General features: G+C 34.5%; 1 protein-coding gene across 1 annotated transcript; it reads right to left on the reverse strand.

Annotated features, from left to right (window-relative positions):
* Positions 1 to 3,155: 3,155 nt before the first annotated feature.
* LOC107958213 (splicing factor, proline- and glutamine-rich) lies at positions 3,156 to 4,842 on the reverse strand. Its single transcript, XM_016893902.2, has one exon. The coding sequence runs from the start codon at positions 4,353 to 4,355 to the stop codon at positions 3,597 to 3,599; it is 759 nt and encodes a 252-aa protein (XP_016749391.1). The 5' UTR covers positions 4,356 to 4,842; the 3' UTR covers positions 3,156 to 3,596.
* Positions 4,843 to 13,381: the final 8,539 nt, after the last annotated feature.

Raw genomic sequence — 13,381 nt, forward strand, 5'->3', positions numbered from 1 at the left:
AATATAAAAATAGTAATAGGAAATGACGTAACATTAATTATATCCAAACAGTTATTAAATTTTGAATAAAGCGAAGCAAAGCCTGTTTCAATTTTTAAATTTCTGCACCCAATTTGGATCATTGTTATGGGGGGAAAATCTTTACTGCCCTACTTTTCTTTTCTTCTCTTTTCGTAGTAGCCTTTTTCTTAACTTCATCTTCAATTTTCTTAATTTTTTAAAATATTTTTCATTCAAATTTTAATTCCAGCTAGTTTGCTTTCTAGGGGTGTCAGTTTAGGGGCATTTAAGATATCATTAATGAAACAGCAGAGAATCATCACTTCAGAGTGGATGTGTTGATGGATCTGGAGGGCATATAATTTCTAAATTTTACTCAAATTTGTTTATATATTTACCTCTTTCATATTATTATTTTAAAAGATATTTCTGTTAAATTTAAAAAATATAAATAATTTACTTAAAATAAAATAAAAAGATTATAAACTTGAAACAAGCTAGATCAAGAACCTTTGGTTAGTGGCATTATCAAGAAGAAATGGAGTTGGTGGAAATTTCGAGATTTTCGTTGTTTAAAACAGATAGTAATAAGGTGGTTTGTAGTTTCCTTGTGGCATTTTGCGGATGAATGGATGAGCCTTGCCCTTGGCTGCTTTCAGTATCACTATTTCTGATGCTTCCTCCTTTCCCACACTTGATGTTTTTGTATATTGTGGTCAAGCACAATGCTGAACTCGTTTTCGACCCTAATGATCTCCATTTTTAGTGACTTTAATATCATTACCATCAACCCATACTCACCCAAAAATGAGATCCGGTCTTCAACACCGGATTCTGCAACAGTACGACCGTTGACGAATGCTTCATACGCATAATTGAAATTGTTGCTCCAATCTTGAGATGAAAAATGAAATACAAGGATGACTACTGTGCCGTTCATAGGCATACTATTGAAACAGCTTAATTGCAATTAAGCTGCTTTTTAACTTGGTTGTGGAAGCACCTAGGAGCGCAGGGGCAAAGTCTTTTTTATTTTTTTTGGGACCAAAATATAATTTTGTGTTAATTTATAACTTCACAATTTTTAGAGAGAACATGCAACAATTTTACATTTTTGGAGCCAAGCCTGGGAAATGAGGCCCATGTGGCAGCTTAAAGTGAATGCAATTACAAATGCTATCATTGTAGCTGCTACATTCTGCAGAATTGTGGACAACCGATCAGCCAAAGCATTTATAGTTGCATCAGCAGCTTTTTTGAACCTTAATAGGATTAGGAAGGGTAGCTGCACTTGAAGGAACATATTCTGAATAGGAGAACTAAAATGGGAGGAATGTAAAAAGTGCTCTCCCATGGTGTATGAAGTGTTGCAGCAGAAATATTGGAATGGTAAGAATAGGCAGACCATCAAATATAAAAGCGGCCCTTTCAACCTCTAATTTCATAATTTGGGAATCATCAGGAGAGTGAGTAGTGAGCACAATGCAGTCAAGACATGCGTGATTCCATAGGCAAAGAGTGGAGCTCCCATGCCTCATGAAATTACACCGATCGAGCTAAGCCAGTGCATAGGGCCATTCTGGCACATTTAGTTTTAGCAGCTCCCATATTGATGGACTAGCACCAAAGGTTTTCTGAGACCATTCTTTCATTGTAATTGACCTTGAATCCTGCCCAAAATATTGACTTCTGGGAGTTTGTCAAAGGCTAGAACTTCAAGAAGCATATAAACGACACATAGAGCTTGAATTTGCAATGTTTTCTGATATTTGAAATCTCACAAGAGCGGCATATTCTCCTTCTTAGATATCAAATTCATGAGGCTTCCACTTTCAACAACTTGACCATTCTTCAAAACAATGATGGTTTCAACGTCTCGATGTAGCACAATAATTGTTATTTGATTTGACACCATCTACTGCCTGCTGAACTATGAACTCTGATTCTGCCCTCCAGAAAGCTGAGTGCCTCCTTTTCAAACCTGAATTCGGAAAACTGTCAAACCATCATTAATTGACATGGCTTTTTTTTTTACTATTTGAAACCAGAGTTGGGATCTTCCTAATTAAAGAATGTAGTTGGATATCATCAGAACAAGAACACACCAACCTACTGTTTTATAACTACTTGGCAGTTCTTGTCAATGCAGGGGCTTTAGCAATGGCAGGGCAAGGTTTGCTGTTGCTAGATCCCACTGCAAAAATGAAAACGCTTGTTTTTTTATTATCATAAAAGACGATCAATTTCAGAAAAATGTTGGGGCGAATCTGTGAAATAACTTGAACAGAAAAGAAAGTAAAAGCCACCTCCATAAGTAAGGAACCGAGAATAGTTGTCATGGCTATCATCAAATTGGATAGTTCTTTGTTGGTTGACTATAGGGTTTACCACTGCATGGTAACTGAAATTTGCGTTAAGTAAAGAGTTATCTCCCGGAATGATGATTTTTTATTTTTTTATTTACTTTAAAATATAGTTTTTACCTAAATATGCCATTATCCATTATCCATTATCCATTATCCCATTGCTAGACCCGCAGAAACGGGCTGAAGCCCACTAACCACGCTTTCATTGAACTCCAAATGGCTTGAACTCCGCACCAGCACTCTCTTTTAGGCATAAGCCTTAATTTCTAGCAATATCAGACCACGTGGCAAGCAGAAGGAACCCTTCTCTTGGAAGCCATTGCCAAAGCAGTTCACAAGAGAAAAAGGTGCTAACGACTCCAATATCAGACCAGCTGAAAAATCGGATCTGAGCAGTCAACGGATGCGACTTGGCCAGCCCCTCTTGCTATTCCATCATTTTTACCATTACCCTTTCCAATTTATAAGCTCCTACTTCAACAAACATCATGTTAAACTGGATTGCTTGGTCATTAAAATCTACAGATTTATTATTCTACCTTTATTAAAATTTTCTACAGATTTATTCCACCTTTATTACCGGAATTATATGGTTTGAAAATTATTACTCATTGTTCATGCCGTCCAGCTAATTGATATTGTCACCAACTGGGATCCTTTACGTAAATCAGGCCTCAATTCTAATTAATCGTTTTTTAATTTTAAAAAACAAAATTCTCGTTACAAAATACTAGCCTACAGGTATGTAAGAATTTATACTAGTAGTAGGAGTATTGATTTTCATAATAATAACAACAACAATAATTTTGGCAATTTTCTACTAGAAATCAACCATACAATCATCCGCCAGTATAATTATGCTCACCCCATTCCAAAAACAAGGTGGTGATCACAATATGCGGATCTAAATTACAAACACATATATATTACACACAACCATTGATATAAAAAGAAGAAAAATCATCAACAATCTAAGACGAAGACCCTTCTTCTTCTTCTTTTTTTCCTTTCGTGCACCTCATTTCAGGAAAAAAAAAAAACAGGAGGTGATCACAATATTTCCCATGAAATAATAATAGTACCAAGTAGAGAAACGAGAAGACGGAAAATAGAAAACTGCTAGTCGATTGAGGAAAGCATACCCTTAAATTTAATAAGGCCCTTTAAGCGAAGGACCCTTCAAAGTTCAAACTGCACCACGAACTAAAACCGACACAAGCTTTCGTTTACTCAATGGAGACGTAGGAGCCGTCGGAGATTGTCAGTGGCTCCCACATCGAACTCAGCGGCTTCAGCGTTGCATCCGAGCTTCGGTCTAAGCGAGAACTTGGGCAAAGGCAAGCTGCTAGGCGGTGGAGAGAGTGTAAAGACGGAACCTGAAAACTTCTCCAAATCTTTGGCGACGCTACCTGTTGCTATGTACGATGGCTTTAAAACCTTAGGGAGATCACTCGGGTCTGGTCCTAACGGGTTAACCGATGCCGTGAGGGGAGAATTACTTATGGCCTGTGTTTTTGTTGCTTCTGTTGGCTTCAAATGATCTTTATTTGGATGGTCCTCTATTTTCCCAGGGATGAGTTGTTTTGATTTCGACCTCTTGGGTGTGAGGGATTGATCTCTGGGTCTGTGGTTTTTCCTGTTAGAAGGAGAGGAAGAGAGGCTTCGGGTTCGAGAAGGAAGAGAGCTATGGGGAGGTTTATTAGGGGATGGAAATGGAAGGAGAGGGGGTTGCCGCTGCTGCATCTGCTGATAGAATATTGGATTGAGAAGAGAACCTGAAGGAGGATAAGAAAAGGAGAGAGACGGTGGCGGAGCAAACAAAACGCCTCGTCCTCCTCCTCCTCCTCCATTGATGGTGTATGTTGGAGCTAAGTTTTCATTTGGATTCGAAACGAAGTTAGCTCCGACATTTCTCTTTGGAATATTCCTGAGTTGCTTGTAAGGAGAAAATGATTTCTCACCTGAAGATGATATGAAAATTGCTTCCATAATATTGGGTTTTCTTTTTCTCTTTTAAAACCTCTTTGTTTCCACTGAAACTTGAAAAAATAAAGGTATCTATGTGGAAAACGAGGAACAAATTTTTTTTAGCAAAAATTTTACAAAGAAAAACAGGCGATGATCTTTGAAATATTATGATCAAAAGCCTAAAACCAAAACCTTTAAAAGTCTATATTTCACAGAGCTTTACAGATTTTCTCAAGGAATAAGTATTTAAAAGCATATGTTTACAAAGAAAATGCCAAGAGCAGAAAAGGAGGAAACAAGTTTTTTTTTTTTAAAGCTGATCAAGTAATACATACAAAATATATCTTCATCCAGAGAAAATATTGATGAGAGATTCTAAACGGATCTGAAAGATCCCTTTGTATGTAAGGGGAGGTTTTTGGATTTTTTTTTTCTTTTTTTTTTTGGTTAGTAATTTTTCTGTGGCAAACTTTCATGAACGTTAAAACTCTGCCTCTTTTTTATAGAAGCGATATAGCTCCAACGGCTATTTTATTTTAATAACTAAAATGTTACTATTTACTCCTAATTTACCGACAATACCCGGAAGACAAACGTTTGGGCGGCAGCCGCCGATTCGATGTTGACCGTTGGATCCAATTATTTGATGTAGCCGTTGAGGAGATACTAGCCGTTGATGAGTTTCTCGGGTTCTTCGAGGTTGGTCCGGTATGAAAGGGACTTGATAAAATCCAAGCCATACACGTACCCAACTTGGTGGGACCCAGAATTATTTTGGGGGGTATTATTTTATTTTACCTCACGCACAGGGAATGAGCGCGGACAACGCATTAATAAAATATTTATTTATAATAAATCTTTTCTAGGCAGAACCCATGATGAGCATGATGAATTGGCAATTCACCAAATGGTCCTACAATAATACAGTGCAAGTCCTTCCGAGATTCTTCCACGTGGAAGCATTTGATGAGATTTTACTCTTCTTTGTGCACGTGACTTTCTTTCGCCTTAATTAATGTGATGCAAGCAATGGGGAAAAGTACCATAATAATTCCTATACTATAATTTAGATATTTTTCATTTTTCGGTCCCTATAATGATTACAAGCCCCAATATTTCATGGAACGTGGGAAATCAACTCAGCTAAAAATTTTTCCTAGTCCTTCTGATGATATCAAAAATTCTAATCTTCATTATGGAAAATTTTATAAATTTATTTGTTAACTTAAAAAGATTATCCCATTTGAAATATGCCTTCCTTCAGATGTCACTGTTCCATAGGATACTTGGTCAGTTCAACATAAACTTTATCATAGAGAAATTTTGAAGGCTATCCAAGAATATTATGAGAATATTCCAGATCCATCAGAATAGCCTCAAGACTATTATTGGTATTGCAAGTCAAATTAATCTTAACAAGATAAGGATTCAAGATGAACAATAAGATAAGTTTGAAGATGAAGATATGTATAAAGATGATCACAGTGAAAGCTCTCTAGACAGTGCACAATTTCCTCATTCCAATGCCAACAGCTAAAGCACTCTGAAGAATCTTTACTTTTGCTCTTACTTTATGTGTCACGAGTATGTGCTATTAAGAATCTTTACTGTTACTTGTGTTTTTTTACTTTTGCTTTTGCTTTTATGATTGTGTGCTATTTTGCTTTATTAGTATTTGCATTGTAACTATTTTGGTTGTTTCTCATCTCCTTCATCTATAAAAAGAGATGTTTTTTATCTTGTAGGGTCATCAAATTTTCTATCTAATAAAATATCAGTGTGTTTTATCTACGGTTTTCTAAACTCTCTTGCTTTCTCGCTGAATTTACTTCTAGACGAGGTTGAGCTTATGAGTCAAATATGAGTTAAAATAGAGTATGCTTTGTACTTGCCATATATATATATGGATCCTGCACATCAGAAATGTTAAAACTCTGGTCAAAGATGTCAATATTGTTGAGGATTGTGGAAGTTTATTAAATTAAGCACTTGTAGCTAAAAGGCAGTGTCTGTTTGAATGACCGAAATGGAATAGTCGTGTTTTTTGGCATAGCAAACCTGCTACAAGTTCTTTCTTGAATCATGTCCAATATAGTGCAAGGTGGCAACAATTGCAGATGGTACTTGAGGTACTCCAACAATCTGGATTTGAACTTTAAGAGCTTCAAGCAGATTTGGGTTTGCTAGTGCTATAGGGAAATTTAGAAAAAGAGTAACCATAACAAGGCCAGAGTTTAAGGTAGCTTCAATGTAGAAATACAAGCATGTTGATATTCCGAATATCTGGAATCTAACAAAACAATTCTTACTACAATGAGCTTGCCTTCTGCTCCATGATAATTTAATGCAAGACGAATTGCTCCAAAATGAAATGAGAGTACCCTGGTTTCATCCATTCTCTAGGAAATTCTGATGGAATTTCAAGAGTAACAAACTATTCAGAAAAAGAGGCGGAAATAGGATAACTATCAAATCGAGAAGCTTAGATATACTCCTTTACTCACTTAGAGGTGTTATGAATTAAAGACTTTATAGATCTGATAGGAGAAAAAGGAGATTTTCTATAAGCAGAGTAAGGATTTACTGTAAGAAGATCTATTGGTTGAACTTTATCTTCCTCCTTAAGATAGTCTATTTCATACAAAGAAGAAATATTTTTTTTTTGCAGAATGAGACTTTAAGGGAATATTAGGCATTGAAAGGGAAGTTGAAGAAGTAGAAGATTTTAACAATATTTTATTTGCCATAGCTTGAAAACACTTCTCTCTAAATTATCCTTTTTAGAGAAGATCAAAATTATTAGTTTTAAGTTAACCTTGCTTTGATACCAATGCAAGTGTGGATATTGGACGGGATTCAATAAAGAAGAACTTGTAGCAAGTATGTTATGCCAAAAAACACGACCATTCCTTTTCGGTCATTCAAATAGGAAGCAAAATTGTCACTCCATTAAAATTATGATGTGAAATACTTTATATTGATATTTTATGTATAAAACATATAATAGATTTGCTACTCGATCTTTATATTTTTATTTAATTTCATCCTTATTTATTTAGGACAAATAAAATTACCAAAGTCATAAAAAAAATAAGTGAAAATATTTTTAGGGGTAAAATTAAATTGTAATTTTTACCATAGTAAAAATAAAATTTTATCATTTTAATAGTTTATACTTTAATAGTTTTTAAAAGATTAAATCAAATTTTTATTATTTTTAAGAAGACAAAATATAATTTTACTTTTACTAATTTAAGATATTTAAAATGTTTTAAATATTGAACGAATAATTTTATTTATTTATAAATATAAACATATTTTTGGTTCAATCGTTTAATTCTAAAATATTCAAGTAGATAATCCGATAATGAAGAATATTTGAACGCCATAAAAATTAACGGCGAAAGTAAAACCATCCTAGCTAGGGTTGACAATAGTAATACTAGTTGCCATGTAAAAACGATTATACAAAAATTATGGTCATCGTTGCTTAGTTTTCATGCTTCTGTTCCAAGCTTTGCATTATATATTTTCACATATACCTGACCAGTGACAGAGCTAAAAAAATATTTTTGGAAAGAATTAAATTATATATTTTTATAACAAGTTTTTATTATTTTAATTGTTTATATATTTATAATTTTTAAAAGATTAAATTAATTTTTTATTATTTTTTGAAGAGATTAAAATATAAATTTATCATTACTAATTTAAAATTTTATAAATACCTAAATAGAATTTTTTTTTCTATTTTAAGGAGGCAAACCCCTTAATTCCGGCACTGTACCTAATCGTCATCATGACACTTCCTTCATTGAACATTTCACAAAGACTATTGTTGATGTTTTCGCAACTTCTTTTTTTTTTTGTCTATATGAATACTAAACTTCATAGTTTATTGATTTGATCCACCAATGAACAAAACACAAACCTAGACGATAATTTTATTTAAAGTTTAAATATATAATAAAAATATAAAATACAACCTGTTGTAGGCCAATTTTGGCCTGTTTACAATCAAAACCAAATGACCCATTTAAATTACCCAGGCCCAAATACAAATACTCAAAACCCAGTTACAACCAAAACCCAAACTAACCTAAACAGTTAAAACCCAACACCAGCCCAAAACAGTGAAGTCCGATAGGCCCAAGACTCTAAAAAATTTTGGAAAGCCAGAAACCCTAGGGTTTCTGGCGCCGTTGCCCCATGTGCGCCTGACACTGCTCCACCAAGTCGGCCACCACGCCCCGCGCGTGCTGAGCCATCACACAATCCACCGTCCGTGCCCATCCTCTGCAATCCATAAAAAAGACAAAATAGAAATAATATAAAAATGGATGTAAAAGGGTTATAAAGCCCGAATGAGAAGTTGTAAAAGGGGGGGAGGATTTTTCATCAATAAAAAAGGGATTTTGTCTCAATACCAAGGATTCTAATATACAAGCAGATTCAAAAAAATATACAAGGAAAACAGAAGAATAGCATTAATCTAGTAGTCAAAACACAGGCATCAAACATTAAGGTGATTTTTTATTTTTTTCTATTTTTAATTTCGTTTTCAGACCTTTTTTTACCTATATATATATAACATATTAACATAAAAATAAAATTTTCAAAAAAAAAAATTACCTTTTGAACTTCCGGCTACCGGACCGGTGCCCCTCTGGCCGGGATTCCTTCTTCCTTTCCCTTTCTCTCTCTCTTTTTTTTTTCTCTTCTCCCCTCTCAAATGATTTTTTTAAAATATTTATCTTTTGTAGGGGACCAAAACGGTGCGTTTTGGTCCCCCCTTTAACCAAAAACGGCGCCGTTTTGGCCCCGGGTCGGGTCGACCCGACCCGCTCCAATTAGATCCGCGTGTTTTTTAAAACAGAAGGGCTATTTGCGCATTTAGCCCTTCCGCTTTTTCGTGCATTTACAATCAGATATTTTTTACCTTTAATTCGGCCCTGGACTTTATTGCGCCTTTCAATTTAGTCCTCGGCCAAGCGTGGTGTTATAATAGTTGGAGATATTGCGCCCTTGGTCCCTCCAGGTTGCACGCGCATTCAAATAAACCATCTTCTCTTTATTCCTCTTTTAAATCCACCCCAGAACTCTGTTCTTAATTCGATTTTAGTACCTTTTGTTTATTTTCATTACTTTATGTTATTATTATGTTATTATTATTATTATATTATTATTATTATTATTACTAGTATATGTTTTATTATATGTGTATATATCTTGAATACATATGTACATGTTTATGTAGTATTATTAATAGTAGTTTTTTTTATTTTCTAATACGTATATATTATGTACATGTTTTAATACTATATTATGAATATATTTCTTATATATGTTATTTACATGTATTTTTTATATTTCTATATTTTATTATGTATATACTTTTAATATTATATTTTTACATGTATACTCTTAATACCATATTTTTTTATTATTTTCACTATTATTACTTTTTTTATATTATTGTTATTATTTACATATATGTATAGATATTTTTATGTACTTGTATAAATATATCATTTTCTTATTATATTATTATGTACATGTATTAGTATTATTAGTTATGTACTTTATACTATTATAGTATATTCTTAAACATCATCATTACTATATATATGTATATATTTGCGTAGTGTACGAATAGTTTATTTATATTTACGATTATAATTTCTAATATAGGTATATATTTTTTAATGTATTAGTTATATTTCTTGCTCTTCCATGTATATTTTTTATATCATCTTATATATGTACCTAAATACTATGTTATATGTATATATTCCAATACCATATTAAGTTATGTTTTTTGTACTATCTTATGTGTACATCTTAAATACTATATTATGTATGTATTTTAAACACCTTATTTTTATATATGTCGTGTACAAATTTCTAATACTTTATTATATATATTCTTATATATTATGCGTATGTATTGTAGTATTATGTTTTATGTATCTATCTTTTAATACCATATCGATTATATTTTCAATATTATATCACACAGATTTTTACCATATTATGTATGCCATGTATATATATATATGTATATGTATATTTTATGTATATTGTTATTTTCTATCGTCATTATGAATACATTATTTTCCTTATTATATTGGTAGTACATCATTTCTATTTTCTTTGTAAATATTAATATTGTTGTTTTAATATTCTCGGTTTTAGTATTTCATTATTAATTGCATCGTTGTTGTGTATTATTTAAGAATTCTTATTTTAACTAATGGTTTACTCATAATTTTTAATTTCAATAAATAAGGCAACGTGCCGATTTAACATTAAGTCGCCGGTTTCATCACTATGTTGGGTGAATATCAATCGACTCGTGTTAAAACGGTATGTCCTTCTCAAAAGAAAACGAAACTTGAAATTTCTCGTGTTTTGATCGGATCACGATTCAATGTTACTTTGAATTTGCAGTTTTGAAAATCAAGACAACACGTGTTTAATAAGATACCAATTTTGGGCGTCGTGAGGGTTCTAATACTTTCCTCGCGCGTAACCGACTCCCGAACCCAATGTTACTCTGTCTTTTGACGTAGACCTAAATTCGGCCTTCATTTTTGTGCAAGAATAAGTTTTCTTTTCTAAAAAAGGATGATTTATTAGGTGTCCGGTCACACCTAGAAAAAAGATCGGTGGCGACTCTTTTTTTAATAAAATAGAAAGTCAGTTTTTAAATTTTCAAATAATCGCCTTAATTAGCGACCGAAAGTGAAATTTTTTACGTCGCTATAGCTGGCAACTCCACTGGGGACGATTTTTGAGAGTCGAGTTGAATTAAACGCGTGTTGTCAAAATTTTTAAAGTTCCTTGTTCAAAATTAACATTTAATCATGATCCTTAAGTTTTGTTTTCGAAAAAATCATACATACATATCTCCTAATTTGCTTTATCTTTCGTTTTTCAGCTTTAAGTTTTATGGTTTTGGTTTTGTAGTTTTAAAATAAATGAAAGGTTTGCAAGTTTCTCCCCACGCACCGTGCACATGCATTTTTGTTGCATAACATGAGCTCTATACTCGGGCTCCGTCCCTGTTAAGTAAAAGTAAACGCTACGCCTTCGTGAGTTAACTCGTTCCTTCGCACAGGCTAGTGAATACTTTCGGGTTACATATGACTTATGCTTTCGTGAGTTAACTTGTCCCTCCGCATAGGCATAAATAAATGTAATCCATCGAATTGATCTCGTAAGCCTATGATGGGCCATGACCGAGGCTCTGTACTAATCTTAGTAGATGACAGTACAGATGATTCGAGTACCCATCTAGAACCAAAATCGCATATAGTGAACCATACGAGCCATCCAACTAGAGCCGTGCCAAACCTCCGTCCGTTTACTAGTCACCGAAATAAGTACACGGGAAAAACACATCTTACCTTTTTTTTACATTTAAGCTTTCTATGCAAGGGAATCGAGTCTATTGGACCAAGTAGCTTAATTTATTAGATTGTCCACAGTTTTTCCCTGTTCATATGTGTTGTGCTAACCAATTTTGTTTGTTTTTATTCTTATTTTACATCATGCATTATAGGCATTATATTAAGAAGGTGTTGACTAGAGATCGGTTGCCAAAAAACGGGTTTCTAATGAAAGAGTCAATTATACAAACAACTGAGAGGAATGCCGCGGTTCGAGACTAGTCTCTAAAGACTCAGAAATAAAGAGGGGATAGTCTAGTGGAGGGATGTATTGTCAATCTACCCGAGCACGTAACTGTAAATGTTCGCTAGAATAACCTTGAAGATTTGGTTCGGGTGTGGAATCAGTGGGACTCGGATACTAGGGGTATCTTCACTGAAAGATATGAGGACATAGCCAACTTGATTACTGTCAACGTAGACGAACGAGTGATCCAAGTCATGGTCAGATTTTGGGATCCAGCCTACCAATGTTTTACTTTCAATCAAGAAGACATGACCCCGACTATAGAAGAGTACGCTGCTTTGCTTCGTGTCGAAAACGTACAACCCAATAAGATATATGTGAAAGAACCTAAGCCAATGACCTTCAAGAAAAAGTTAGTGAGATTGACAGACATGACTGATGCGTGGGCCGAAAAACAGATAAAGAAAAAGAATGAAACCATTTGCATTCCATGGTCTTCCCTACGAGACTTGATTCTGAACCATCCCTACATGTTGAAAAGGGTAAATCTGTTCGCTCTGGCCATTTACGGTTTGATCATCTTCCTGAAGATCCTTGGACACATAGAAATTGCGGTGGTAGATTTCTTCGAAAGATTAAAACAAGGAATCAACCCCGTCCCAATTATCCTAGCTGAAACCTTCATATCACTAAGTAGCTGTAGGAAGAAAGGGGAAGGTCATTTTATCGGATGCGCGCAGTTACTCAATGTTTGGATTCTGAGCCACTTCTGGAAAGTAGAGCGCACACCGTTCCATATGTTTTCTAAAACATTCTCCCCGTTAGAAGCTTATCTTAAGAAAGAATGGCCAAGGGAGGTCACCGAACAACACTGGGTCTCAGTCTTTCAGAATCTTCGCGCCGATGACGTAACTTGGAGAGCACCGTGGATACGCCCGTCAGTTCTGCTATACAAGGTCGGAGATCAAGATTGGGTGCCACTACTCGGGTTATGGGGAGGAGTTGGATATGCTCCATTAATGGTCCAAAGACAATTTTCTTCAGGACAATTCTTACCCGCCACCGGAGGATTAGCACAATCAGAGTTTGCTTTTGCGGGTGAAGGATATATGAAGAGGGTCTGAGATACTGCAAAGTCTTGGAAGAGAATTCATTACATGGAATTAGCTCTATATGCTGATACCCTCACCCAAGATTACGACATATGGAGAAAGCAACGGGTGAACACCCAGCAAATCTCTTCGACAAATTACACCGTCCAGAATCCTTTCTCGACAGAAGTGCCATCCGAGCTACAAATAGCAAGACAGGAATTTGAGCGCGAAAAGGTCAAAATATTGCGGGACATTAGTATTCTTCAAGAAGAAAATTACCAGTTGAAGATCGACGTCCAGATCGAAAGGTCTAAA

This window comes from Gossypium hirsutum, chromosome A05, assembly GCF_007990345.1.
Source record: "Gossypium hirsutum isolate 1008001.06 chromosome A05, Gossypium_hirsutum_v2.1, whole genome shotgun sequence".
NCBI classification, from domain to species: domain Eukaryota; kingdom Viridiplantae; phylum Streptophyta; class Magnoliopsida; order Malvales; family Malvaceae; genus Gossypium; species Gossypium hirsutum.

What these genes read in the sequence shown, in the direction of transcription:
- LOC107958213 (XM_016893902.2), bottom strand. Translation starts at nt 4,355, where the DNA reads ATGGAAGCAATTTTCATATCATCTTCAGGTGAGAAATCATTTTCTCCT.